Source organism: Musca autumnalis, unplaced genomic scaffold (assembly GCF_047663935.1).
Source record: "Musca autumnalis isolate F117 unplaced genomic scaffold, ASM4766393v1 scaffold_3, whole genome shotgun sequence".
Taxonomy (NCBI): domain Eukaryota; kingdom Metazoa; phylum Arthropoda; class Insecta; order Diptera; family Muscidae; genus Musca; species Musca autumnalis.
The window spans coordinates 3476673-3504415 of record NW_027411866.1 but is presented as its reverse complement, the minus strand read 5'-3'; the positions used below and the strand labels follow the sequence as shown (position 1 = coordinate 3504415).

The window sequence follows — 27743 nt, the reverse complement described above, 5'->3', positions numbered from 1 at the left end:
ATTTCAGTGTCCAATTGGTGTGATTTAACGTAACTATCGACAATTATGGGGAAATTTCGCAACCAAGGCAGACTTTCTCTTTAAAACACTATTCCTTAATATCTCATTAATATACCCAAATCTACTCAATGGTATTTTCACTCTTCCACGTTAACTTAAACCTAAACCTCAACTACCTCCAATTTGAATATGAACCACAGTCCAGAGGTTTTTTTACAATAACAAGTTTATGTGGTTAATTAATGTCATACTAAACGGTAAGTGGAAAAATCAATTAAGCCTCATCAGCAAATATTCGGCCTAACACATGGATCAATACAGAACAAAACCCATCCCTCAATTACCATAAAATCCTTAGAGACATCATGCACAAGTCTTCCGTGCATTCTTACTGTGAGAGGTAGGAATAAGGCCCATTAATTACAAGGTTGCTACGAGAGTTCCGAAATTACAAAATATTTTTGAATTGAAAAATCCTCAGCTTTTGAGCACGATACATTGTTAAAATGTGGAAATCTCCTTTTTGCCTTATGCTGGCGGCATAGACATTATAGACTGGAAGACTTGAAAATTCGTCTCTCATGTATCTGCAAAACGTTAGGGAAGACCGAAACTGATCTGATCTGAAAAAACTGTCACTTATAGCCACTTTGCCTTTCTCCTTCCTTCTCTCCACAGACTCAACAATTTCACATTATATCACCAAGAGAGTTAAATGGTTACACCGATATAAGGGTCCATGCAACGTAATCTGTCTATAACTTGTCCACTAGGCCGGGGCGATTTGAAAACCTTAATGAGCCCTTTGCGTTTCTGATTCCTGGGATTGAACTGAGCAAAAACGTCCACTAGACCATAGGTCTACCGCGAAAATCGAGCCTCCCGATTTTAACTTTAAATTTTTTATCCACGTTTTTTGGACATTTTAGCATATAACGGCCAAACCATTGAGATTTTCGGTCCAATACAAAAACAAAAATTGTAGCCAAGACAGTGATTAAGAACTCCCTAATACATCGCAAAAGCATTGGAACCCTCCTTCAGGCAGTTTTGGCCTTGAGAAGGTGCAACATTTTCGGAAAATGTCGATAAATGGCACTGTGCTACAAAAGTTGACCTATGGTCTAGTGGACTTTTTTGCTTAGTTCAATCCCAGGAATCAGAATCGCGAAGGGCCCATTAAGGTTTTTTCTTCCATACAAATCGCCCCGCCCTATTGTCCACCCATTACATTCATAACATTGAATATATATATAGCTTCCAGATTTCTTAATACTGTTTCCCAATTCATCTTCCTTCTTATTTTTGTGGGATTTGAAAAAAGAAATTATGAAGGAAGATGAATAGAGAAACATTATCAATAAATGTGGAAGCTACATATACATATTCAATGTTAAAAAATGTAATGGGCGAAAATGTTATAGACAGATTATGTTGCGTGGACCCTTATATCGGTGTAACCATTTAACTCTCTTGGCGATATAATGCGGAGTTGTTGAGTCTGGGGAAAATATGAATGAACAAAATAGACCAGGTGTCCGAGTGAAGGACATGTGTTATATAATATGATATGCGCTCGTTAATCGCACCTAAAACCTATACATATTGAAAACTTTTACAGTTTTCATTATTTTTTTATCAATACTTGCCCTATGACCCACTAGGGATGTTTGTGGTAAATATATTTATATATGAACTTGCCAACTTATGGCAAATTGTTCGTGCTTTTGTGTTAGTTAGATTTTTGAAGTAATCGTGTGCAAACAACTTCTGCCGAGCATTTTATGAAAGTAGAGACCCAATCGAAAAAAAACACTATTTGGATTTTGTTTTGTCAGATCGAGTTTGAATTTTATGGCCTCATCTAGCTAGACATGGTTAAACATTCACTTTTGAAAACAAATTTCTGGAACTAATACGAATCTTGTTTTAACCTCCGCAGAAAACCTGTAGACAAGAACAAGAAGAAACTGTGTAGATAAATTCCTAATATTAGAATATATTGAAACATGAAATAATTTTTTTTAGAGTTAGAATGTTCTATAGAAATTGTTACATTTTCTCCATTTTATCGATTTCGATGCCCTAGATGCAGTTTCTGACTCGTTTCTGAAATAACTCAATCTTCATTGAAGCAAGACAGTGTACATCATAAGAAAATAACTTTTACATTGTACATTATTGTATTATGTATGGAGAATCTAATCTGTGATTTGATGAGGAAAAACAACAACAAAAATTCTACTAAAATATAAAAATACATAGTTGAAATATATAAAAGCTATTAAAAGATGATTTATGGTTGTTAAAACAACAAATGAGCACAATAACAACATTGCAGAGGGTGATAATGACGTTCTTGTCTTTTTTCACTAACATGAAGCTATATAAATTACATATAGTTTAAACAAAAGTAGTTATATATATGAATATTTATTTGGGATAAATGTAACAAAAAACAATACTGACCTCGTCACCATTTTCCTGAGTTTCTTGTTTTTCGGGATAAACACCAGCTCGCAAGAATGATGCCTTCCATGACTCTACATCTTCAACTGTTTCACAAGACAATTCGAGTTGTTTATAATCCTAAAAAAATGTATATAAAAAGGAGACGCATTAGGCACACATTCCTCTATTGAATAAAAAATAAAATTTGTTCAAATCATTAAAACTTACCTTGTACACATTACGTCCATCTGGACTGAACAATGCAAATGTTACACGTCTTGACATTGACATGAAACCCTGTTCAATGTCTCGCAATTTCAAACCATCCAATGGCAACATGAATTTCTTTTCCTTTTCATCTTCATCCTTATACCAGGAAATGCTTTCCGATGTTAGAACAAACCAATATGGACGTGAACCACCTAAAAGAGTTTAATAGTAAAAATAAAAAGAAACAAAAAAAAAAGAAAGAATGAATTCCATTTACAAAATTAAACACCTATTTTGTATGAAATGTTGATAATAATAAATAATATAATGATGTCTAGGAATGTGATAAGTGTTAAGAAATTTTAAGGTATGTATGATGCAACCGAAAATCGTAAAAGCTTATGTAAAGAGAAAATAAACGTTGCTGTTGAATGCCAAATAAACTAATGATTTCTATAAGAAAAAATACATTTTCAAAGAAGCTTTTGAAAGTAACTCTTATAAATATTGTTGCGCTCCATTTGGGACTGCGAAATTCTATTGTGAGTCAATTCGAATCAGCAATGAGAACCCACTTCTAAAATTATAATAAAAATCAAAACATTTATATATTCCAAGAAGTGTATTTTTTTTCAATTGCATATTAACAATTTTGCAGATAAAAACCATTTCTCATCACAATTATGATACAAGATGATTGTATGAGCCGATTTTTGTTTATAAATTAAACTAGCCTACATTTATTATTAACTTATAGAAAACAATGGTTACCTCCTCCCAGATAGAAGTGTCACAATTATTAAAGAAAGAGAAATTAAAACTATATTTTCTTTCAATGTAGATTATGGAAGTTTTATATTTAGGAAGCTAGTAAAAGGATTACATTTCACTTAGTTATTTTACTCTCTTTGACTAGCCTTGATGTAAGGTTATAAAAATGAACATGAATTAAATATCCTTTCAATTTGCTGGAAGTAACGAAAATATATGAAAAACCATATATACATATAGAAAATTTTAGCACAACTAAGAAATTAAGCAACTTTGTCTTTAACAACGAATCGTATCCAATAGAAGTGAGTATTTTTAATTCTCATTTATCAAAATATAGCCCAATAGAAGTGGTTAGATATAATCTAAGTAGAATTTAGGAAAGAAGAATGTCAATATTGGGTTGCAATTTGATGAATGTTACTTGGAAAATGCAATGTACAGCATTATTTTCTCCCTACATTTTGCAAACAAACAAAAATTAAAAAAAATATTCATGAAAAAAAAAAAGAAAACAGAGAAACTAAACGTAATGACATATACACAGAGGTTTTTAAGCATGCTAGGAAAAACAAAATAACAAACATGAGATCTATAATGAAACACACATAGGAAAATCTAACAAAATTTCAAAAAACAAAAAATTGCAAAAAAGAAACAGCGCATTTCAATACGAACCAATAGCGCGCGGTAAATAATACATCAAAGCTACAAAAAATGAATAAAAAACGAAAGATTTTGTGAAACAATACAAAACGAAATGATAAAAAGTGGGAGAGGAAAAGGAAGTCATACATAAGGAAGTGCTAACAAAAAATCCTAAAAACATATTGTGCATGCTAAGTTAAAAACTTAAATAAAACTATTCAATTAAATTCAAAAACACACTTGAAATAAAACACTATAGCCCTATACGCAATTACAATTTCAGATGTTAACTAACGATTATTATATTTGTATTTATACGGAAACGTGGTTTATGGATACAAACCTTTCATGATGCCCAAATTTTGTATAACCATGTGACCCTTTCGAATCACTTGATTGCCGAGCTGGCGTGTACCAGTTTTATTGGCATTCTCAGATTTGTTTTGAGCACTTTAAAAAGATAAAAAAACATTATTAGTCATAACCACTTATTAAAGAAAACAACAAAAACGAACACCTACTTGGCAAAACCAATGAAATCTTCATGATTGGTATTCATATAGGCCAATTCAAAATCAATTAGTAACAAAATTTGTTCTTTGCACATTTGTTCACGTTGTCGTATGTGTGTGGTAATAATGCGTTCAGTTTCTTCACGTAAACGAGGATAACGTGACATCTATAAAAGAAATAAAGTTTTTATGATTAGTTGCCTATAGGACCATAAGCAAGAAAAGTGTAAAGCCATTAAAACCTCCCTAGTATAGATAGTACATTTTGAAACCAGGGTTCTCTGCATCCAAAACTTACCTTATCTGTGCATAAACGCACAACAGCTGACAATTCCTGTACGACTAGATCCACACATTTGATGACGGGTTCTTTCAGTTGTGCAATTTGACGTTTAACAATGGCCTCAAAAGCCATATCGGGTGTAAACAGACCCACACGAATACCATGAATATTGCGAATGGCAAATGAAATTTCTCGCCGCAGTTCTTTTTCGTCACAGGCCATTTTGACAATTTCAAAGCGTAAACTAAAATACAAAAGATAAATATGAGAAATAAATCTTTTCCAAATTAAAGAGAACATTTATGAAAAGTACATATCCAGACTACAAAAAACTCATTTTACATGAAGATGCTTTCTGTCACCATTCATTACCACCATTCCGACAAGATTCCTATGATAATGGAAATCTTGGCTAATGGCTAGTATGACAATCGATTTAATAACACATTCTATTCCAATAAAATTCTAATACAATCCACTTTTAAATGCCTAAGAGCGTCATGAACAGGAATAATTAAGAGGCGTTTATAGTCTAAATATATACATAATATAATTTATGTTACGAATGTTTACACAACTTACCGTTCATGGAATATGCGATTTATTTTAGCACCACCCGATAATTCATTGGTATTTACCAAAGCTGAGCCGGAACCTTCAATAGTTCTCTCGAAATCCGATTGTAATTGTTGGATCATCCTGAGGAAAATAATCAATTAATATTTATTTGTGAAACGTTTTAATTTATGGGCGCCATCTCGATTAGTATGACATATTTTAAAGGAAAGTGCTTCTTTAAATATTTGAATCTTTTGAACAATGATTGTAATTCGAGCTTTTGCATGCGAAGTAGAGGTCAGAGTATGTTTCTCAAATTGAAATTGAAATGATGGTAGTGGTATCATCCGGCTTCTGTTTGACGCACTGACTCCGACCGACCTCACGCAACAAAAGATGTATACCATCATCGTAACCAAGAAATCCAATAAAGATGTTCATAGCAATCAGGGAGGTGCCGGAAAATTGTATGTTAAATATTTTTCTTCTTCAGACTTACTGTAACATAGCTTTTGTCTTAATACTCGTATCTCCTGGTTGGAAATGCTTAAACTCTGCAACATCCTTTTCCAGGGCCAGCATTTGTTTTTGCAATTTATCCCTGAGTCCGGGCAATGTGTCACGAATGTGATTTGTAAGCTGTTGATTCAATACCCTCTGCAAATAGGGTGTACCCAAACGATCAGCAATGTGGCGATATGATGGATGACTCAAGAAGAATTTACGTTCAGCAGCCAAGGCAGCATGAATATCCTTGCGACCTTCAATATCTTTTTGGGAACGATTTACCACACCAATATAGCCTCGACGCAATGGTAATAATTTGTTTTCCAAAATGTCACGTGCATCGGTGCCTTCATCCATCAAATCGAGTTTTGTAATGACACCAATGGTACGTATACCCTGAGGATCAACCTCTTTGGCCAATTTCAAAGCGTCTGAATTGGCTAAATCCGTATTGGCTGGCGTAACAGCCAATATCAAACACGTTTCTTTGCGTATAAATTGCAAAATCATGTTACGAATTTGTTGTTCAATATCTACCGGTTGATCACCAATAGCCACTTTGGTTAAACCAGGCAAATCAATCAAGGTTAAATTGAGAACATGCGGTGAATAGACGCGAAGATTAATGGGTATATTTGAAATGCCCTTGTTACTGCCGGTAACACGATCTGTTTCATCTTCGATTTCTTTGCGAATTTCATCGAAGCTGGTAAACTTTTTACCCTTGCAATGTAAAAATTCACCATATTCTAGATAATAAAATAGAGAAACGATATTAAAAGAAAAATTTGCGTAAACAAAACAAACTTACCCGTAATACCATTGATGAGTTGTAAAATCAGGGGACGTCTGGTAACAATACCTGAACCTCGAGGCAAAAAATCTCTGAGGAAGAAAGAAAACAACAATTGTGATTTAGCTCGATTAATTCAATTAATTAAAAAATTGTGATTTAGGATACTGGAAATTTATGTATAATCAAATGCCACCATAGTCAAAAGTAGGTATATCCGCATTGTACAGAAAAGGACGTGGTGTCGAAATTCCGTAGGGACAACAACATAACAGTAGTAAAAAAGCTGGCCGCGTAATCTGTTTAAATATCCTTTCGGACTACTCGGTTGTAAAAACATATGCGTTTTTCTGCTTTAAATTGGAATTGTCTATGTAAAGAGATTCAAATATTCCAATTTCTCTGGCAACCACGAATATATCTCCTTGTTATCTTTTCATTATTTTGCTATACATATTTACTTAAGCAGAACTAAACTAAATATTGAACTTCAATTTTTGAAAATAGGTAATTATTTTGTTGGTTGTCTATTTGGTCGGGTATGTATAAATAAATAAGCTAAGAAATCATTTAACTATGATTATTTTAAAATCAGCGATAAGATAAGTGTATATGAAGACTCTAGTCATTTCATAACATTGGTAATCAAAACAAAACTGATAAATAAACTCCCCTCTTTACAACTGTCGAATGTATATAGAACTGCACAGTCGTGACAGCTTGTTCCGTTTTTAGTTTTGCTTTCGTACTGTGTATTGATGTACTCATCAACAGTTTCTTTGATCAGTTATTTATTCCATTTATACATTTAAAACAATAAATGGGATCTAACTACATGTTGAGAAGAAATTCGAAGATATTTAATAGTGGGAATCTGTTATTCAAGTTTCTCTTTGAGCATTTTCTATAGATTGGTCATGCAACAATATAGATTAATATACGTAGATATACGTTTTTGACTCTCAATATATTATTATTATTGGGTTTCATTTAGTTATTCCACAGAGGCTATGATTATTTTTGTTTAATTTTAGAGGTTCAACTAATGAATCATCTTACAATTGTGGTTTATCGACATGTGAACATTGTGTTTGCTCACCAATAACTATAGCGTCATGTTTTATCGTCAATAGTCATTTTGATATTGTATCATATTCTAATATAACTTCCAGAATCCTTAATGAAGGTTGTTATAAAACAGTTATGAACGTGGGCAACTTTGAAGTTGTTTTAAAAATGTTGTCTTTTTAACTATTTCATACAACAATATTTACGTTAAAAATTGTTTGAAATAAATAACACTGTGCAACATTTTTGAGCTAATCGCGTGCAAAGAACTTCTGCCGAGCATTTTATGAAAGTAGAGACCCAATAGCCTCATCTTAACCTGGTTAAATATTAACTTTTTAAAGCCAATTGGAGCTATAGCTCTGAAACCAATATGAATCTAGTTTTGACCTCTGAAGCAAACATGTAGATAAGAGCAAGAAGAAAATATTTGGAGGAATAATGAACAAGAAAAAGTGCATTTATTGCCTTAAATTATATAATATATCAAAAAAATCCATAATTTTTATATATTTCGCAGCGTATCTCCAAAAGTATGATATGAAATATCGCTAAACAGCTTGAAGTAAACATATTAGAGTTTCAGAATGTTCTGAAGAATGGTTCACATTATTTGCGTTTCAACTCCCACCAGCTTAGCTGCTACTAACCAGAATTCCAGAATAACAATATTGTGAAGACTTCAAAGCGAAATTCTTATTAGTTTCTGAGAAAAGGGCACGATCAGTGGGAATGCTCGTTTTAGATGAGGCCCATGAAATCCAAACTCTATCTAACATCACAAAACCCAACTAAAGTTTTCGTGGTCTCAATATGCACTTTCAGAAAATGTCCACTAGAAGTTGTTTGCATTCCAGTGTTGCACGGTGTAATTAAACATCAGGAAAAATGCAATATTGGATCTCCCTTAAATAATTTCTTTTACGATTTCGATCAAGACTGCTATAAAACAATTTCTTCAGCATTATTTGCTCTTTCAATGTCAATATCTCCTGGTATCAAACGGATTTTATATTTGCCATTAAAGTGAAAATTTTTAATTATTTTTCAATTATTTGAAAATCAAATTCTAACTGGGTCATTAACATTACAACAAACCTCACAGTAGTATATGATACAAATGTGGATATGCCTTTAATGGTTGACTTTAAAACAAAATACATATGTTATAAGCTTGTTGCGATTACAATTGTTATGCTTTTTATTAACATGTTTTGGTATGGCGGGCTATTGAAGGAGAGGACTCATTGAAAAAATGAAATGTTCAAAGCCCATCCATTAGTCACTCAATGAATGATAGTATTGTAGGTATGTGTTGTGTGTATATTTGCCAGATGTAACTCATTTCGTTGTTACTGTGGTTACTGCTGTATAATGGGGACATTTATACAGGTGCTTATAGTGTGTGTGTTTTTGCTTTGGGAAATACTGTTGCTTCTTTTTCATTGACTCTTGTAATGATATTTATGTAACAACAGAGTATAATTCAGCCTAAAAATAATAAATATCTTCAAATGTGTAAATGTTTTTTATGTTTGTTGCAACCGTTTGGGGTCTCCCATGATGGCTCATTGCCTAAACAATAAACGCATCTTCCCCCAAGTTTCTAAAATTCTAAATGTTGGTTTTAAGTTTGATTTTGCCTGAACTCTATGCCCTTCTAGTCTTCATAAAATAGTGTTCTAATTCGTAAAAATATTTACATGTCCATTTATGATCAGTAGTGGAATTCTGCAACCCATTTTTCGTGTTACCGACAAATTATGAATGAAAAGTAGCAATAAAAGTTGACAACACTGTTGCTATCGGCAGAAATTAGAGACAACTTTATTTTGGTTGTTAACTGTCAAAATTATTAATTACCGAAGTTATATGCATTTTTATTTTACCGAAATATGTCATTAACTCGAAGAATAAGTTACAGTATTCCACTACAGGTTGTTTGGAACTTCCAATCGCATTTAAAAGCTTCATAAATTATATAGAATTATTTTATGGTTAAGTATTAGTCGGTAAGGGTTATGTGATACATAGACGACATAAATAAATATGCCTCCTTATTTCACATTTAATTAAGATTAAACAATGCGTATAAAACCAAATTGCGGTTTTACCGATTATGAAATGCTAAAGAAACGAATCAAGAATGACATTGAGGCGTAATGGTTAAAAATATATGATCTTATTTGAATTACTCTAGGCAAAAATAAAAATTATACAAAGAGTCGAAACCATTATTATGATTTATTGAATTATATGGAAAACAACATGAATAATTAAATTTTTCAGTGTTTGATCTTGGGATTTTTTCTTAGTAATAGAACTAATTCTGAATCTTAATAAAACAAATAAATCAAAAATTGCATTGAGATGTGATTATCAGACTTGCTTGAATGCAAACTCCCCGTGAGTTAACATTTACGATGTGAATATACGAGTATGTACATTCTTCTTATATAGATTACATTGAGAAATAATGAATATGTTTTTTAAATGTCATCACTTAAACTTAGTCTCTATAAAATTGAAATATATCGAAACCATTAAAAATTATGTAGCTAATTATTATATGAAAACGAACATGGCGATGTAGATATCTTGTTGAGTTAATCACAAATAATTTTGAGCAAATGCGACAGAAATCGTTGCTCGAAATTTCGATTTGTTTCTAGCGATCAATGAGTTTGTCAGACCACAGGTTAGCTACTTCATCCCCAATTATCATGAGGTCTACTACAGGAAGGAGGGTCTCAGACGGCAAACGAAATTAAACTTTTCTAAAGTCCTTTGTGGTTTGGCAAACGAACTTAAACGTCATGCACGCACGATATAAGGTCTAATTACATAATATTCCTGCAATGACTCGAAAAAAGCAGGGTACTAAGATTAGCAGTTATAATTTTTTGTTATCTAATATTCCAATATTTATTTAATTCTTTCATAGAATGCAATTTTAAAATTGAACGATTCGAGATTTTGTGTGGGAGGTACCCTATGGAATGGACCGATATCGTCAATATTCGAACCTAATTTATGTCTGGATAAAATACTCCGAGTAATAAATTTTGAACCAAATCGGTTGATCCGTACGAGAGTTATGGTGAAAATTTTGAACTTTTGTGGAGGGAGGTATCGAAATTTTATGGTTCCTACGAAAATAGCATTGAAATTGAAAACTATTTCAGCAGAGTTTAACAGTTTCATCCAAAATGGAAAAAGTTACCTGGATGGATTATGTATATTGTCAGATTTCATTTCATTTATTCATCAATTGTAATATAAAAAACCAACATGGCCAATAACTTATATTATCTTACTACAATATCCAAACATTCAAGAACTTAGAAGTTAAGAATTAAAATTAAAAATATAATTAAAATCATAATATATACATAAATAAAAATTTATACATAAATACTATGCATACTATGATTAATAACTATCAAAGGAATTCATGGAAATACAAATATAAATAGACTCCCTATTTATAGCCACTAACCACTGCACTTCACTTAACAATTGTTAAGAAAAGTGGAGAGGAGATGAGCAAGGGAGGTCCCTACACGAATAAATGCTGTGTTTCACTCAATCACTAGAGTGAACATAGAAGGTCTACAGGAATCAAACATAGATCTGAAAAAAACATGTCCATTGAGTGGTAACTCAATGATGATTTAACAGAGAGTGACATGTTATAGAAAAAGTAGATTAATCAAATAGCTCTTGAACGTACCTAAGACATTTCAAACGAAAAAGTTTATTGCTATGAGAAAAAAATGCGTAGCTCTAATGGTAAAAACATCCAAAACCGAGTGACTCTGACTAAAGTATAGTACACATTGACAAGCAAAACTGACAGTCATCGAGGTCTATTTCGTGAATATCAAAGCCTAATTGAAAAATTTCTTTTATAATCTCTAAATAATACCGTAAATATTGTATTTCAAACGTTTTTAGCTAAATAAAAGTTGTTATTTGCCGGAAAATTGTCCTTAAAGTACGTTGACTGTCAGTTTTGACTGTTAGTGTGTACTCCCCTTAAGACATAGAATACACATTTTTTTCAAATCCTAGGAATAAAAATTTGGGGATTATGAGTAGAATGTGAAAATGTAAATGTTCTCCTTAGAGCACAAGGTATTCCATTCTTTATAGGATTATAAAAAAGCAACGTACAACCATTTTTTATGAACATATCGAAGGAGCAGCCTAGAATGACATGACCTGATACATGACTACTTCGACGAAGATTAAACAAAAAATGTGTAATATGTAGTGTTGACAATACGCCTCACTTTGTCAATATTGACACCAATAGTACCGGAATACACCTCAAGTCCATACAATACTTGGGACATCAAAAGAGAATTCGCCAGCATTAACTTTATTCGGTGAGAAAGATATAAATTAGAACCATAAACCCTACGCAATATGCCCCAAACTTTACCTGACAAAAAATCAATGTGGCTTTTGAATGAAAGATCACAATCGATAATTACTCCCAAGCATTTATATTGCTGTACGAAGTCAATTTTAGTGTGACCCAAGAAGATATCAATGGGTAGCAAAGAACAGTTATGATTGCAAAAAGCTAAAGCCTTGGTCTTAGAAGGATTCACCTTTAATGAGTAGTCCAACGAACAAAGCAACTTAAGTTTGAATTTATGTTATATTCAAGTATATTGGAGACATCAAACGTCTGCCATTAAAAAGCAAGAATATATCGTCTGCAAAAATAATAATAAAGGTAAGCTACAAGAAGAATTCATTCATATCTAAGATAAATAGAAGAGGACCAAGAACAGATCCTTGCGGCACACCAGAGAATAAAGGTAGACAACTAGACTAACAACCATTCATTACAACAAACTGACTTCTGTCACACAAGTAGGAAAAACCAGTTTGCAGGCAGGTTTCGAGAAGTTAAACTCATCTCTTAATTTTATTACAAGATAGGTATAGTCTATAGAATTGAATGCCTTGGACAAATCTAGGGATATAAGAATACTCATTATATAATCATTGATGGCTGCACGAATAGAGTCCGTAAGTTCAAGCAATAAGTGAGTGGTATTATGTCCCTTGCGAAAAGCAAATTGACACTCATTTATCCGACTTGAACAAACCTGAAGCATTTGATCTTTAATGATATGTTCCATAATCTTAGAAATAGAAAGTAAAATAGAAATGGGTTTTAAGTCATCTGAAACCCTAACAGATCGGGATTTAGAAATAGGCACCATTCGAGCAGTTTTCCATGCAGACGGAAAAACTAATGTAGTTAAAATAGTGTTCACAATATTCAAAATAAGACCCGAGATATAGGGAAACACTAATTTGATGAAAGATATACCTAGGTATGCCGTCAATACCAACAGATTTCGATTTAATCTTACACATTGGTTCAATCAGTTCCCCCTCATTTATGCAACGAAATGAAAATGACTAATCAAAATCGGTGATGTTATCAATATTAAACCAGTAGGAAAATGTTTAAGTTCGGTCGGTAGGAACTTTTTATACCCTCCACCACAAATTTCAGCCATTTCGGTGGATTAATGTGGCCACAACCTTCAAAATACCTAAAATCGGAAGGTACCGTTCTATGGGGGCTATATGATGGCGTGGACCTATATCTTCAAATGTCTGGGGGAAAGTTTTATACCCCCAACGAAGACTTAATACCAAATTTCAGCCATCTCGGTGTGATAATGAGGCCAAAACCTTCAAAATACCGAAAATCGAGAGATATCGTCCTATGGCGGCTATATCAAAACGTGGACCTATATAAACATTTTGTGGTAAAAATGTTTCTTAGCCACTGGAAACACCAAATACAAAGTAACAACCTATTCTATTGTCAAATGGGACTAATACATTCAAAATATATTAAAATGACGCGTACTTTATATGGGGCGTTATATGGGGCGTTATATGGGGGCTATACCAAAACGTGGACCTATATAAACCATATATAAACCATATATTGGTAGGAATGTGTTTTTGCCTCTGGAGACACAAAATACCAAATTACAATCAATTCGGTGGTAAAAGGGGACAAATATCTTAAAAATTCCTTAAAACGACGACGCGTCACGCGTCATTTTGTATTGGGGCTATACGAAAGCGTGGACCTACATAGCCCGCTTTCAATACCAAAAGACCTACGTACATATAAAAGATTTTCCCAAAATTTCATCCACCTGCGTCAATCCGTTCGGACGCTAGAGTGATTTCCACAGACGGACAGTCGGACGGACATTGCTATATCGATGTAGAATTGCACGCTGATCAAGAATTTATATAGTTTGTGGGGTCTACAATGATTATTTCGAACAGTTACAAACGGAATGACGAACTTAATATACCCCCATCCTATGGTGGAGGGTATAAAAAAGTATTATTAGTTCTATCAGAAGAACTAGCAAAAAACTCATTGATAGTATTCACATCGATATTTATGCCTTCATTGTCAGTTCCCACACAACCATAACTTTTTAGAACCTTCCAAAGCTTACAAGAATCCATTTTTCGACAAAGCTTCGAAAAATGAATTCTTCTCTCTTTGCGTATAACAGAATTATCCTTATTTCTGTATTTACAATAGACTCGCCAGTTGAGGTGGGTTTCTTTGGAAAGACAAGAAAGCTAAATCCCTGATTGATGTAGCAAACCTGACTCCTCTACACTCCATCCATTGTTCACCAGAGTAACTAATTTCTTTCCCAACAATTCGAACGATAAATAGGTAAAAACGATTAGCTTACTATTAAAAGGCGAAGAACAAGAAAACTTTCTGAAATTCCTTACACTCGATCATATTATATTAAAAACAACAACTTTTAAAGCGCATAATTATATTTAAGATTATGTAATTTTTAATATACACCATATTATCCTCCATGTTGCCTTATTGTCACATAAATTACACCAACCAAACAAAATGTAGGTACATATGTATCTCATTTTAGACATAAAAAATACTTTGCCATGAAAATGTTCAAGTAATTGAAACAACAAAACAAGTGTAAAAAATATAGGACATTGACATAGAAACAGAGATTCTAGGCAAAAGAAAATGTTAAAAGTTCATGACATTTACATAGAACAATTTATCTATCAAACTATTACAGATTAAAGATAGAGCAGACACTCATCAATACATCTCTGAAAAGAAAAAGCAATGTAATAACAAAAACAAAACTCGATACAGACTCCGAAAGGATGTTTCTTTTTTGTAACAAAACCTGTTTATAATAGAACAATAAGGAAGACGAGAGGGGAATTTGTAATGGGGGTTTGTAATGTACACAATAGAACCCTATATTGAAAGTTAAAAAATATCTACATTTAATTTTTATGTTGCTTTATTTTGCTACAAGGGTGAGAGTAGTAAACTGTAAATAAACGTAGCATTGAATCGATTTTACTATTATAGAGACACACAGAATTATTAGACAGATGCGTAGACAAAGCAACACTATTTGGGGGGAGCTCTCTGAAGAATCGAGAGAAAGAAGGATTCTCTGTAATATTGAATCGTCAATGACAAGACAGTTATCTAAACAAAAAAGAACCTTAGTGACCTGATATACCAAAGAAAATAAACTACAATTGGAAGAAGAGGGAGAAATAACAACAATTACACCCCCTTTTCATAAAAAAAAATAATCACAGATTGAAATTCTAAGGCTTACAAAACTACTACAACATTTGAGTAGACAGGAAATGCAGGAATAACATGACTAGGGAGAGATAAAATTTAACACAAGAGAATAAGTAAATCGTCGTTTACTTTGTACGGATAAAGAGTTCACCAGAGAATGGAATGACTCTCAACAATTATCTTACACGGAGAGTCAAAGAGTAACAAATAATGAATGAAAAAGTTGAGGGACATACATTTATGACATTTTTTTACATTCGCCCTAAACAAAACCGATTAAAATATGCAAGGAAAGGTTCTTAACAACAATTAAAAAGATAATAAAGTAAAAAATACAAACACGGATATATGGATATGTAGATAGCAGAGCATACTTAGTAGTGTTGAATATTTTTCAATTTCTTGCTGATAAAACTCTGTGGGCAGAAAAAGAAAGAAGTGGATCCATGAAAAAAAAAAAAAAATTGTACACATAAAGAGAAAAAGTGAGCAAAACTAATGAGATAACAAAGAGTGTGGGTGTTTCCATGAAGGAATTGCTAAAAACACAACAAAGATATACAATTTTGTTATATAATATTAAAAACGGCTATTAGTTTAATTATTAATATTTCAGGATTTGTACGATTGGAAAAAGTTCTTATATGTACTCCATTCCTTGTGGTGGTTGAGGTTAGTCCAACGAAGAAAAGGGGGCTATTACTCATTAGGTGGGTTGAGATTTTGAACCATAAATACTATAGGAGATAAACGTAATGGGACTACATTAGCAGCAATATGGCCGTTTAGGCTTTGTATTATGTATGCACATTGAAATAAATAAATATCAAGCAGAGAATCACAGTTCTTTTGGTTTGGATATAGGTATTTAGTTTGTTAAACCCAGTAAACATTTATGGAAATTAATTAATTCAAAACGGATCAAGGCTAGATTTTGCAAACGTCGTTTTGAATATTGTACATTTTCCCTGGCGTACTCGCAGCTGATATGTACGGCACAAAAAAATCTAGGGTCAGCAAGACGGCTTTGAATCAGTTGAATCCTTTCCAAATGTATCCATGATCCGAATATGAAAGGCGATAGTTCGGCCTCCGATTTCTCGAAATTACTTCGATTTGAATTCGGTCCTATACTTGCTTATAAAAAAAATCATCTATGACAACTCCAAGATGATACCTTAGCAATAGATTAGGCGCAGATTAGATAGAAATCAACATACTGACGTATTTGTGTCTGCAGATATTTAAAAACATTAAATATTATACTATTCAGATTGGCCTTGGAGAAGATACAAAATTCTTTTCCATTCTTGTGGGTACTACGAAACAGCAATATCTCCCAAGTTGTCTTACCCCTTACAATTTCATTTTTGATTTTCTTAATTGCTTATTCTTAATTCGTCAACTAAATATCTTATTGAAGATTGAACTTTATATTAATGTCCTTCAAATCCAGAGCTCAACATCGCAATAAATGTGTGTAAAGACCCATATAAGAAAAAATCTTTATTAACTTTGTACTCTCTAAAGGACGAACATTGTAAGTCCAACCACCCACCACCACTTAAATTGAGAGCCTCACAAGGAATTACGTACATACGTAGGAGGCTATTATCAAGTAGAGAGGCAACAAAGACATAAAAGAAAATGTCACAAGTAGAACATTGAATGTTAAACCGAACGAGCAGAGCAGGAAAATGCCATTGATTTTTCCAAACGACGACAATCGTATTTGGCATTGGCTTACAAAATTCAACGCGATATACAAGTTGCAAGGAGAAAAAGGGGGCGGAGTCTTCTATGAACCCCTCTTATACATGACTGTGAACAACAACGACAATGACAGTTATGGGGCGACATTGATTATTACCAAAAAATGTTATAATGACCATTGGAGAAAATTTCAATTCAATTTTTTTTTTGTTCAAAACTATATACTTACTTGCCCACGAAATTTTCCAATACTGAACTTTTACCGGCCGACTGACCACCTACCACAGCAATCTGTGGCAGATCCAACTGCATGTGAACGCCCAACTGGGTAAAGGCATCCTGCAGCTTATTAACAATGGGAATCAATGTATCCATGATGACGATTTGTTAATGGATTTGTGAACTGCAACAAACTCTACTGCCTCCTTACTGCCAAGGAGTCTTTTTTTGGAAGCAACAAAAAACGGTTGAAAATTTCCAACACCTACCTTGGTGTTGGAAATTTTTGGGGTTTGTACTTTTGATTTGGTTTTTTTCTATGGCTTTCTTGTATTTTCACAAAGTCAGAAAAGATTTGCAATTGATTTTCTGCAATTTTAACAACAATTTATTAATAAAATTTGATGACTTTTTTACAATTCTCTCTTTTTTCACTGAGCTTCAAATCTTTGGTATCTATCGGTTACGAATCATTTACACGACTACGGACAAAGTTTCGATTTTTTTCTTCATGAAAAAGAGAGTGACTGTGAATGTTGGACAACACTTAATCGCGTTCTCTGTTTTCGAGGGTATTCGTATTCTTGCTCTCAATTCCAATAAGAACGTTTTCACACGATAAGGTTTGACTGCTCAAAAACGTGGTTTCCGTTTTGACTCTCATTCGTAATTTTCACATCTAGTGTTGCGCTTTTGAAGTCATTTTATACAAGCGTACTTTTTGAACAAAAAGAAGTACGGTTTTACATAAATGTACCATAAAGGTTTGTGTGTATTGTCACTTCTTACAGCATTTAACACAAAAATGATTATTAGTTTACATTTTTATTCTTACACATTTCGCACACACACATTCTTATTTTATAAAAATATGTGAGGAAACAGTTATTACTTATACCATGATCAGATTTACATTAGGCAATTTTTCTTGATGGATTTTTTCGTCCCCTTTTATACAAACAATTCTGTTCGAACATTTTTCTTTCAAAACATTTAAAATAATCTCAATTACGAAAACTATAAAAGAAATTAATTAAAAAATCATAACATGTTCTTGAAGTAATTGCTCTGTTCCAGAACCTGCAAGAATCTACTAATTTTTACTACGATAACAATTTTCCCTTTATGTTATCGAAGAAAATAGTAAAAATTAGTAGATTTTTGCAGTTCTGGAACAGACCAAATGTTTGTATAATACAAATTAAATACAAAATATTTCTTGAACGAATTTATCAAAAAAGTACTTTATGTACGTTTTCGTTCACTTACTTCCACATTTTGTTTCAACACTGACACAATTTACGAATGAGAACCAAAACGGACAACGCATTTTTGAGCAGTCAAACCTTATCGTGTGAAAACGTTCTAAGAATAAGAGTAAAAGAAAATAGAATGACATTTGGAGATTGTCAAAATTGAATGATTGCTTGCCATCAGAATAATAAAAAAAGAGGAGATGAAAAAGGAAGGAATATAAAAGGAAGCTATTAAACGCAAAACACTGCACTTTATATTTTGGTTATCATTGTTTCCAATGTCACTTAAAAGCAGTAAATAACTTTTAACATTTTTCTTCTAATTGGTAGCAATAAAAAAACGAATGTTTAAAATTAATTAACACTGCAAAATCGATCGTGATTCATCAGTCACCGAACCAAAGAGAAAAATAACACGGAACACAATTTTAAGTTTTTCTTTTGTCTTTGCTTTGCGCAAAAAAGTATTTCTTTATTCACATTAAACCGTGTAATTACTTTATGCTGCTTTGTCTTTCAGCCACTTGGAATGTATTTGTAATAAACACTATTTAAAAAAGAATTTTGCCAAGTTTTCGCCGATCTAATCAAAGAGACACTGCTAATTTACTGAAAATCATAGCAAGGCCCTGCTAATCACACCGAAAATGGCAGCCCGATGTTTCCGCTGATTCACTGGAAATGTTAGCCCTATAGCTGATTCCAATACTATGTTTACATTTACGAAATCCACTCGATTTCAACTGTCAATTCCATTGTTCAAACGGCAAATGAAATCCAATCGATTTCAGATGAGTTTTCATTTGACGTATACGCAAAGAAATTGACAGTTGAAATAGAGTGGATTTCGTAAATGTAAACATAGTACAAAGGCACATTTATATAAGGTAGAAGTGACAATCACCAGTATTTTTTACTTTTGGCTTATCTTTCCTTTACCGACGCACCACAGAAAATTATGAAAAAATTACCACAGATAGTGCTTTTCATGCCGATTCCAACGATGTATTTCTTTTGTTGGGGAAATGTATACTTACCGAGATATAGACCTCCGAATTTCCAAAAAAGTTTGTTCGCTTAAGAAAACTTGCGATTTAAAGGAAATTTTTGTATTTATTTCTGCGAAGGGTCGGTAAAGGAAATTTGTTCCTTACTTTTTTTGTAAATTTGGTTTTCAAAATGTAACTCTTGTGCCAGACATTGAAAATAACACATGCAAATTGTTTATCTTTTTCATGAAAATTTTCATAGTCTGGTACAAGAGAAATAGAGTTTACTCATGAAATTTGAAACTTCGAAATTTGCTATAATAAAATTATTCTTTTCATCGTAAACGTGTAATAACAAGGACCTATGCAATCATAAAGGTAGATGCATTGCTAAATTGTTCCAACAAAAAACTTCCGCTGTAACACTATATCTTAAAATTGAAAACAAGGACAAAAAAATGTGTATTCGGGTGGCAAAATAAAATTGTTGATTTTTTTTAGCAAAACTTACGAATGAACGATTTATCAAATATTGATATTAATCATGTCACAATTACCCAGGTAGTGGCTTCGCAAAATTTTGAATATGTTATGTCAAAACTTTCTTTATGTTGTTGGGAAAATTACAACAAAAATATTTTTTTATAAAGGGACTTGACTTTTCATATTCGATCAGCAGGTGTGATACCACACCTGGGTAATTGTGCCATGATATTAATTTAAATTTGTTTCAAAAGTACGGGAATGTAAAAATTACAATTTTTGTAAAAATTCTGCTGACATTTATCTGCAAATCAAGTAGAAAATAAGTGAATGAAATTTTTCACTGTCATAAGTTTGGGAAGAACTATTGCTATTTTTGGAACACTTTTCCAACAAGAATATTCTGGAGCCTAGCTAATGAAATGTTTTTACTCTATATGGCACTTTTAACATATAAAAAGTGAAGCTCTAAAGGCATACGTACATAAGCTGCCTCGCCTGGTTGCCTTGCTTGCTTCTGATAAAAGAATAAAAAAGAAAAGGGCAACCCAGTTCGAAATTTGATCGGCCTCATTTATTCTTTTTTTTATTATGTCAAAAATGAAGCAGGAAAGCAAGGCAACCAGTCAAAGCAGCTTATGTACGCAGGCCTTAAGTTCCATATGTTTTTGTAATACGGGATAACTATGCAGATACATCTACCATTATTATTGTACCATGCCATTCGACGTTTTAAGCCATGACTGCATTTTTCAGTGATTTTCATACCTGGCCTACCTCTACTTTATTGTACCATGAATTCACCGATGCATCCACCTTGTTTCTTGTGCCAGCTTGCAACTTTTTGTATTTTTTAGCAACATGTTGCAAAAACAGAGTTGTATACTAGGATTTATGCCAGATTTAAAACAAATCCACTCAGTACGAGGATTCATTTTTGTATGGTAAATCTGGTAGATTTTGGCCGGATTTAGCAAATAAAACCTGATAATGCGCTAAATCTGTCTAATGATGTCATATCTAAATGGTCTATTAACCCAAAAAAGTGGTAAAATTAGAGGCAATTTTTAAGAGAGGAGAGAGGGCACATATGCCTTTCTCTTCTACCACAGGCTGTCAGACAAATTTCTGCAGGTAAAAATATGTGTTTCTTTTTACGTGATAATTTGTAATAATTATTACGAAATGTTTCTAAATGCTGTCTTTTTACACAAAAGTTCAGTAAAAGAGAGCGAAGAGAGAGAAAAACTTTGACAGTTGTCTGCTGAGAAATTGCTAAAAGTTGCTGAAAGAATTTTTCCCATCAACATTTAGCAAGTTCGATCAGTTGTTTTTAATCTGTAGTGGGATTTTGTATCTCATTTTTGTTGTTTCCGACAAAAATCGGTAAAATTAAATCGCAAAATTATGACTAAAAACATAAAGAAAAGTTGGCATCGCTGCATGTGTCGGTAGAGGCTAGCGACTACTTTTTGTTCATCGTTAACTTACCGAAAAATTTCGTTAATTATCGAAATTATAAGCATTTTAATTTTACCGACAATTATCGATAACAGCAAAAATGAGTTACAGAATCCCACTACTGGTCAGCTGCTCAATGTTTATCATAATTTTGTGGAAAAATACTATAAATATTACGATTCAGCTATATTTATTGATTATTTTATATATATATTTATTATTTTATAAATATATTTATTTTGCTTAAAATTGAAGAACTTTTTCGTTGCTTTGGAGTTATTTTTTCGTTCATGCATTGGCGCCAATGTTTTTGTTTTGGTTATCAATTGCTATCTTGCTAAAGTTTACTAAATGCTGTCTTTTTACTTTTTTCTCTATTTTCGTATCAAAGAGCAAAATCTCTCTTACTCTCTGAAAAGAAGTTACTGAATAATTATTACTGAAAAAGTAAAAAGACACAACTAATGGTGGAACTGATTTTTCGACTTTTGTTTGACGATTATTTCACAATGAAGAAAAAAAAAATGGACGAAAAACAGAAAAGTCGAACGCTGACAAAACTAGCTCTGTTCCTTTACGCGCAAGAATCTTCAAGTTTTACTACTTTTTACTCGAAAAGCGTTCCTTTACTTCAGACACAAGACAATTCATATGGGAGCAGTTTACAACTTCTACTACTTTTGCCGGTTTTACCATTTTCAAAAGTAAAGGAACAGACCAACTAAATTAAAAACTGTGAAATAAAAAACGAAAATTGATTTTTTATGTTTCTTTTTGACATTGCTGCCAGATCTACCATTTTCCGTTCCTTTACTTTTCTGGTAAAAATGTTCATGAGAGAGCATTTTTGACACTTTTACCACTTTTACCATTAAAAAAGTAAAGGAAAGTAAAAGCTCTTGTTGTATAAACAGCTTTGTTCCAGAACTAAAAATGTTTACAATTTTTACGACTTTTACACATTTTACACGAAAACCCGCTCCCGCACACAAAAAAATTTGTAAAATGTTCACTTCTCTTTAAACAAAAGTGGCGCTGAATTTCGCTCTCGAGTAAAAAACTCGACAAATTTGAGCGTGTAAAAAATAGTAACAAAGATGCCGGCTTCTGATTGGCTGGTACGCCGACTTCGACATTTGTTCCAGCTTTTTTGACGTTTTTTTTAATTTTTTAATTTTTGCGAAATATCCCAAAATAAATAAAATGCAAAGAACTTTATTACTTAAAAACAAATTAAAAAAAGTTTCCATTAAATTCAATCACATTTGAGCTTACTTCCTCCGTTGTCGATTTAATCCAAGCGCATCTGATTTTCTTTCATCATCCTAAAGTTGTTTTATGTTGCCTTCCCATCACTAGTTCAGCTTTCGACATGGACTCCAACTCCACTCCATAAAAATTTCCGTCTCGTGAATTACAGCAAAAATGTTCGCAACTTAAGTTGTTATTTCTTTATTTTATAACAAATTCTTCGAAATGTATACACTCTTGTTTATCTTTTGAAGAAATGTGTAGGGATCAACCAACTGTTTCTTCTGTAGGGATCTCTACAGCAACTGCTTATAAAATGTATCGAACGGAGTGCATTTTTCATAACTCTGTTGGACTACATCGAAAGATGTTGTGAAATCATAACTCCAATTGCACAACTTCCAAAATTTTTTGCTGGGTACCTGTTATTTATTGTACCATGGTTTTAACCAAGGTTTACATTTACGAAATCCACTCGATTTCAACTGTCAATTCCATTGCTTAAACGTCAAATGAAACCCAATCGATTTCAGTAGTGGGATTCTGTAACTCATTTTTGCTGTTATCGATAATTGTCGGTAAAATTAAAATGCTTATAATTTCGATAATTAACGAAAATTTTCGGTAAGTTAACGATGAATAAAAAGTAGTCGCTAGCCTCTTCCGACACAAACAGTGATGCCAACTTTTCTTTATGTTTTTAGTCATAATTTTGCGATTTAATTTTACCGATTTTTGTCGGTAACAGCAAAAATGAGTTACAGAATCCCACTACAGATGAGATTTCGTTTGACGTTTAATCAATGGAATTGACAGTTGAAATCGAATGGATTTCGTAAATGTAGACCCGCGATAGGCACCATATATTTCTATTGCATACTTTTGGGGGTGTCATTGTGTGAGTGCATGCCTTTTCAATTAGTTAAATTGTGTGTGTGCAGTGAGAACCGTTTACTGAGACCACTCTTGCCAGACCCTGATGTAAACCTACTTTTATATAAGTTAGATGCATGTATTACAACAACTAGCAAATTTACAAAAACAACATTGTTGTTATTAAAAATTTAATGTCAAAGAAAATATTGAATAATACATGTTTTTTAATTGCTTTTAAATTATTTTTTTTTTAAATTGCTGTTCCAATAGTCTACTATTTTTTTACTACGATAACATTTTTTCCTTTATGTTATCGTAAAAAATAATAAAAATTAGTAAATTCTTGCAGCCAAATATGTTATAAAATGCTCTGTAATAAACAATTTGATTCCAATATATTTTGGATTTATTTTATAAATATTTTTCAGATGTACTCAGGTGGGAGTTTTAACAAATCACCTCAGCTCTGTTCCAGAACTAAAAAGTTTTTACAATTTTTACCACTTTTACACATTTTGCGTTCCCGTACACAAAATTTATATGAAAATCGTTTACGACTTTTACCACTTTATAAAGTACGGGAACAGACCACTCATTTACAGGGAACTGAAAACTTATAGAGCATTTACATTTACGAAATCCATTGGATTTCAATCACACTGTGACACAAAATGGAACTCTAGATGTAGAAACATATATATCGAAAAAATGTAATTTAAAATGAAAATAAGCAAGTCACCGCAAATTGTTGTTGGTAAAATTGATTGGGTTGTGTCAAATGAATTGTCAAAATGAAATATCAAGCCGAATACGAATTCCAAAGTTAAACAATTGTTAACTTCGGCGTCTGAAATCTTGCTTAGTTGTGGGCTGTTCTATTGAAAACAGTACAATTTAATTTCTCACTTTACGCCAATCAAGCGAAGCAAGCGACAAAAATCCTTTGTATACCTACCGTTATTTCTTATGTATTTTATTTGGGGTAAATCGTTGTGATGTAAATGCGCTATAGTCCGACAGTACGCCATACGCATCCTAATTAGAAAGCCTAACGAAGTTGGTTGCAGTTAAAAAATTACTTTTCAATGGCTTACGTCAAAAACCGGAACCAACATGCAAATGTCAACTAGCTGAGTGATTTCTTTTCGTTCTAAATTTTTTAAACGAAAGTTGTGTTTTTTCTTGTGCTGTACACGTTTCGTGTCAATAACAAAGGCTTAAAAGTATGTAAATTATGTGAAATCAAATGAAATGACAAAACAAATGCAACTGAAATAAAATTGAATCGAATTTTTATAATTTTTTCGAAAGATGTTTGTGATAAAATAAGATAAAAACTGGAGATGTGTGTTAATTGCGCCTTAAGTGATTTCAGCATTGCAATTTGATTGTCGCCGAGTTAGAGAATGTGTGAGATATTATTAAAATGCATTTTTAATTTATTTGCTGTTTAGAATGCGTTACGTGGCTGCATACATGTTGGCTGTTCTCGGCGGTTTGGAAAACCCCAAAAATGCTGATATCGAAAAGATCCTCAGCTCTGTTGGTATTGAAGCTGACGGTGAACGCTTGACCAAAGTTGTCAGCGAATTGAATGGCAAATCTGTTGAAGAATTGATCGCCGCTGGCCGCGAAAAATTGTCTTCCATGCCTGTTGGTGGTGGTGTTGCCGCTGCTGCTGCTCCAGCTGCTGGTGCCGCTGATGCTGGTGGCAAGAAGGAAGAAGCCAAGAAAGAAGAAAAGAAGGAAGAATCCGAATCCGAAGATGACGATATGGGCTTTGCTCTTTTCGATTAAATTCGTTCTAGCCAACCACAACTTGAACCATAAGACAACAACAACAGCAACTATGGTCATTAGCGTGAGAAAACTTGTCGAGGTAAGTGTTGAGTTGTTGTGTATGTGGGGGATGGGGGTTGATTTTGATAAGGGGCGTGTGGGCGTTCGCAGTATGTAAACAAATAGATTGCGATCAAAGCTTGAATTTAGTTTGATGATTACTATCCAAAAGACATTCCTGATCTTTTTGTTACAAAAATAGTTTGCTTTTAACTGTTTATGAGATTCTATTTATAGTTTCTATGATGAATAAAACTTACACCATCTTTCGACTGTACATTCATTGATGTTATATAAGTTTCACTGATGTTTTGTTTATAAAACTTTAAGAACGCTACACAAAACAAAAGATGAGAACCACCACTAATAAACATTTTTTTTGTTTTCTGCCATTTCAGCTTTTTTAACCAACAAAGAATATTCCTCAGTCCATGTCTCCCAGCCTTCATTAAACAGCCGGTTTAAAAACAAAAATTTAGACTTTCTTTTTATAATTAAAAAAAAAAAATTATAAAAGAATTCTGTTTTAACCAAAACACTTGACTTTAAACCAGTACAAAAGATTGAGGTTTTTATTTCTATGAAATAAAAGAATGTAACAAGTTTTTACACGTTAAAGAAAAACAACAAAAGAATTTTTATTTTGCAAATTTTACATCCTTTACTCGGGACACCGACCGCGACGCAGTATTAATGAAATATTTATTACTTTTTATATAGACTGGATATGACGGTGCTCCTTCATGTCCTTTCTTATCCATAAACTCAAATATTTCATGAAAAATGTTTTTGCGGTTTACTTCTGATTTAATTGGATAGGATTATTAGATTGCTAGGTTCTTTTTTAGGTATCATCGTATGGAATTCTGATTGGCAAATGCAGATGCTGTCGAAGAAAAATATTTCTTTCCAATCATGGTAAGTTTCTTTGTTTATACATCTATATCAATATCTTATACTACGGTTTCAAACTCTAACAGTTCCAAGAATTTTTACTTAATTTCTTCGCATTGTTTAAGAGCATCATTTTTCCAAAAGTGTCTATTTGCAAATTAACCTACTGACCAGTATTGAATTTGAGTATTTAACCGTAATATGAGTTCTTTTTAGTGATGATCAATTTACCATTACCATCTTTCGACTGAAAACTGTGATGTTTACTTTCTTAGCTGATATAAACAGTTTTCTATACAACATTTTTTATTTTTATCATTTCTAATTTTTATTTGTTTATTCAATTTTCAGGAGTTAACATTCCCACCATTCTGTACTGAAGCCAGCCGCCTCCTACATACATTTAAATTAAAGGTCAGTGACGATATTCATATTGATTCCTTTCTTAATTTGCTTTGCTTCCATGATGATCACTTTATCCAATACCATCTTTCGACTGATCACTTTGATGTTCATTCTTAACTGATTGCAATCGAATGCATAATAATGTCGACTTCTTTTTACGACATCACTAATTTTTGTTTTTTTTTTCCTTGCAGGTTACTATTGAAATAAACAACAATTCTCATGTGATGGTGAGACTAAATTTGGAGCGGAATATAAATAACTCCATTATTCTTTTTTTTCAATCTGTACCCAAAATAAGTCTCCCTTGTCCCTTATGGGATCTTTGTGGAACAATTATTATTACCCAAAATAAGCAAAAAAAAAAAATCGTTGAAAAATCCAAGACAGCACAATTATGAATATCAGCTCCCCGTGAGTTGTCCTCCTCTCTACTTTATTTTGCATGAGCAGAGAAACTAAACTTACGAGGAGTTGACATTCATGATATGGCTGAATATTTTTAACAACCTCAAACCAAACTAAAACTTAGAGAAAACTTCAGTTCAAAGGTCAACTATAACTATAGAACAAAATATTTTTTAAATAAAATGTTGAAACTTACACGCCTATTGTTTTTATTTGTTTTGTGAAAGGTAAATCATCCCTTCAATTCACTTGGGTATAAGTCTATTTTAGTTTAATGTGATCTTTAGTGGGGGAGTTCATATTCTCTGGATTTGGATCTAGTCGATTTTCTATAAGAATATTTGTACTTTCTGAAAGTTCGTATCGAGGCAAAGGGTTTTCAATACTGTACGGTCAATCAGCTGATTACAATTGTTTCTATTGGTTTGCTTATTCTTTCAAATCAATATACAAAAATTGTGGCTGACTTCATAAATGCTAGA

The 27743-nt window shown here is 32.6% G+C and overlaps 2 protein-coding genes and 1 non-coding gene across 39 annotated transcripts in view; 2 read left to right on the top strand and 1 right to left on the bottom strand.

Annotated features, from left to right (window-relative positions):
- shi (dynamin-1 shibire) overlaps nucleotides 1–19390 on the bottom strand; it is a 33846-nt gene extending 14456 nt beyond the window's left edge. For 13 of the 37 annotated variants that reach the window (XR_012411879.1, XM_073978657.1, XM_073978673.1 and 10 more), the window contains exons 1-9: nucleotides 17410–17906; nucleotides 6752–6825; nucleotides 5933–6689; nucleotides 5458–5574; nucleotides 4891–5119; nucleotides 4602–4759; nucleotides 4424–4530; nucleotides 2680–2873; nucleotides 2470–2589 (exon numbers count right to left, since the gene is read on the bottom strand). Coding sequence is in view for 35 of the 37 variants with exons in the window: in XM_073978657.1 (XP_073834758.1) it covers nucleotides 2470–2589; nucleotides 2680–2873; nucleotides 4424–4530; nucleotides 4602–4759; nucleotides 4891–5119; nucleotides 5458–5574; nucleotides 5933–6689; nucleotides 6752–6825; nucleotides 17410–17555 (1902 nt within the window). In the remaining 2 variants the exon portion in view is untranslated. Of the gene's footprint in view, nucleotides 1–2469; nucleotides 2590–2679; nucleotides 2874–4423; nucleotides 4531–4601; nucleotides 4760–4890; nucleotides 5120–5457; nucleotides 5575–5932; nucleotides 6690–6751; nucleotides 6826–17409; nucleotides 17907–18830 lie in introns of those variants that run through there. The other 24 variants (XR_012411880.1, XM_073978658.1, XM_073978665.1 and 21 more) reach the window with 9 other exon arrangements.
- A 5418-nt stretch (nucleotides 19391–24808) lies between these two features.
- Nucleotides 24809–26186, top strand: RpLP2 (ribosomal protein LP2). The gene is made up of 3 exons (XM_073973993.1): nucleotides 24809–24938; nucleotides 25170–25594; nucleotides 25953–26186. The coding sequence occupies exon 2, from the start codon at nucleotides 25171–25173 to the stop codon at nucleotides 25510–25512; it is 342 nt and encodes a 113-aa protein (XP_073830094.1). The 5' UTR covers nucleotides 24809–24938; nucleotide 25170; the 3' UTR covers nucleotides 25513–25594; nucleotides 25953–26186.
- On the top strand, nucleotides 25792–25869 carry LOC141400219 (small nucleolar RNA Me28S-Am982). Its single transcript, XR_012412111.1, has one exon. It is a non-coding gene; the product is annotated as a small nucleolar RNA Me28S-Am982 (small nucleolar RNA).
- Nucleotides 26187–27743: the final 1557 nt, after the last annotated feature.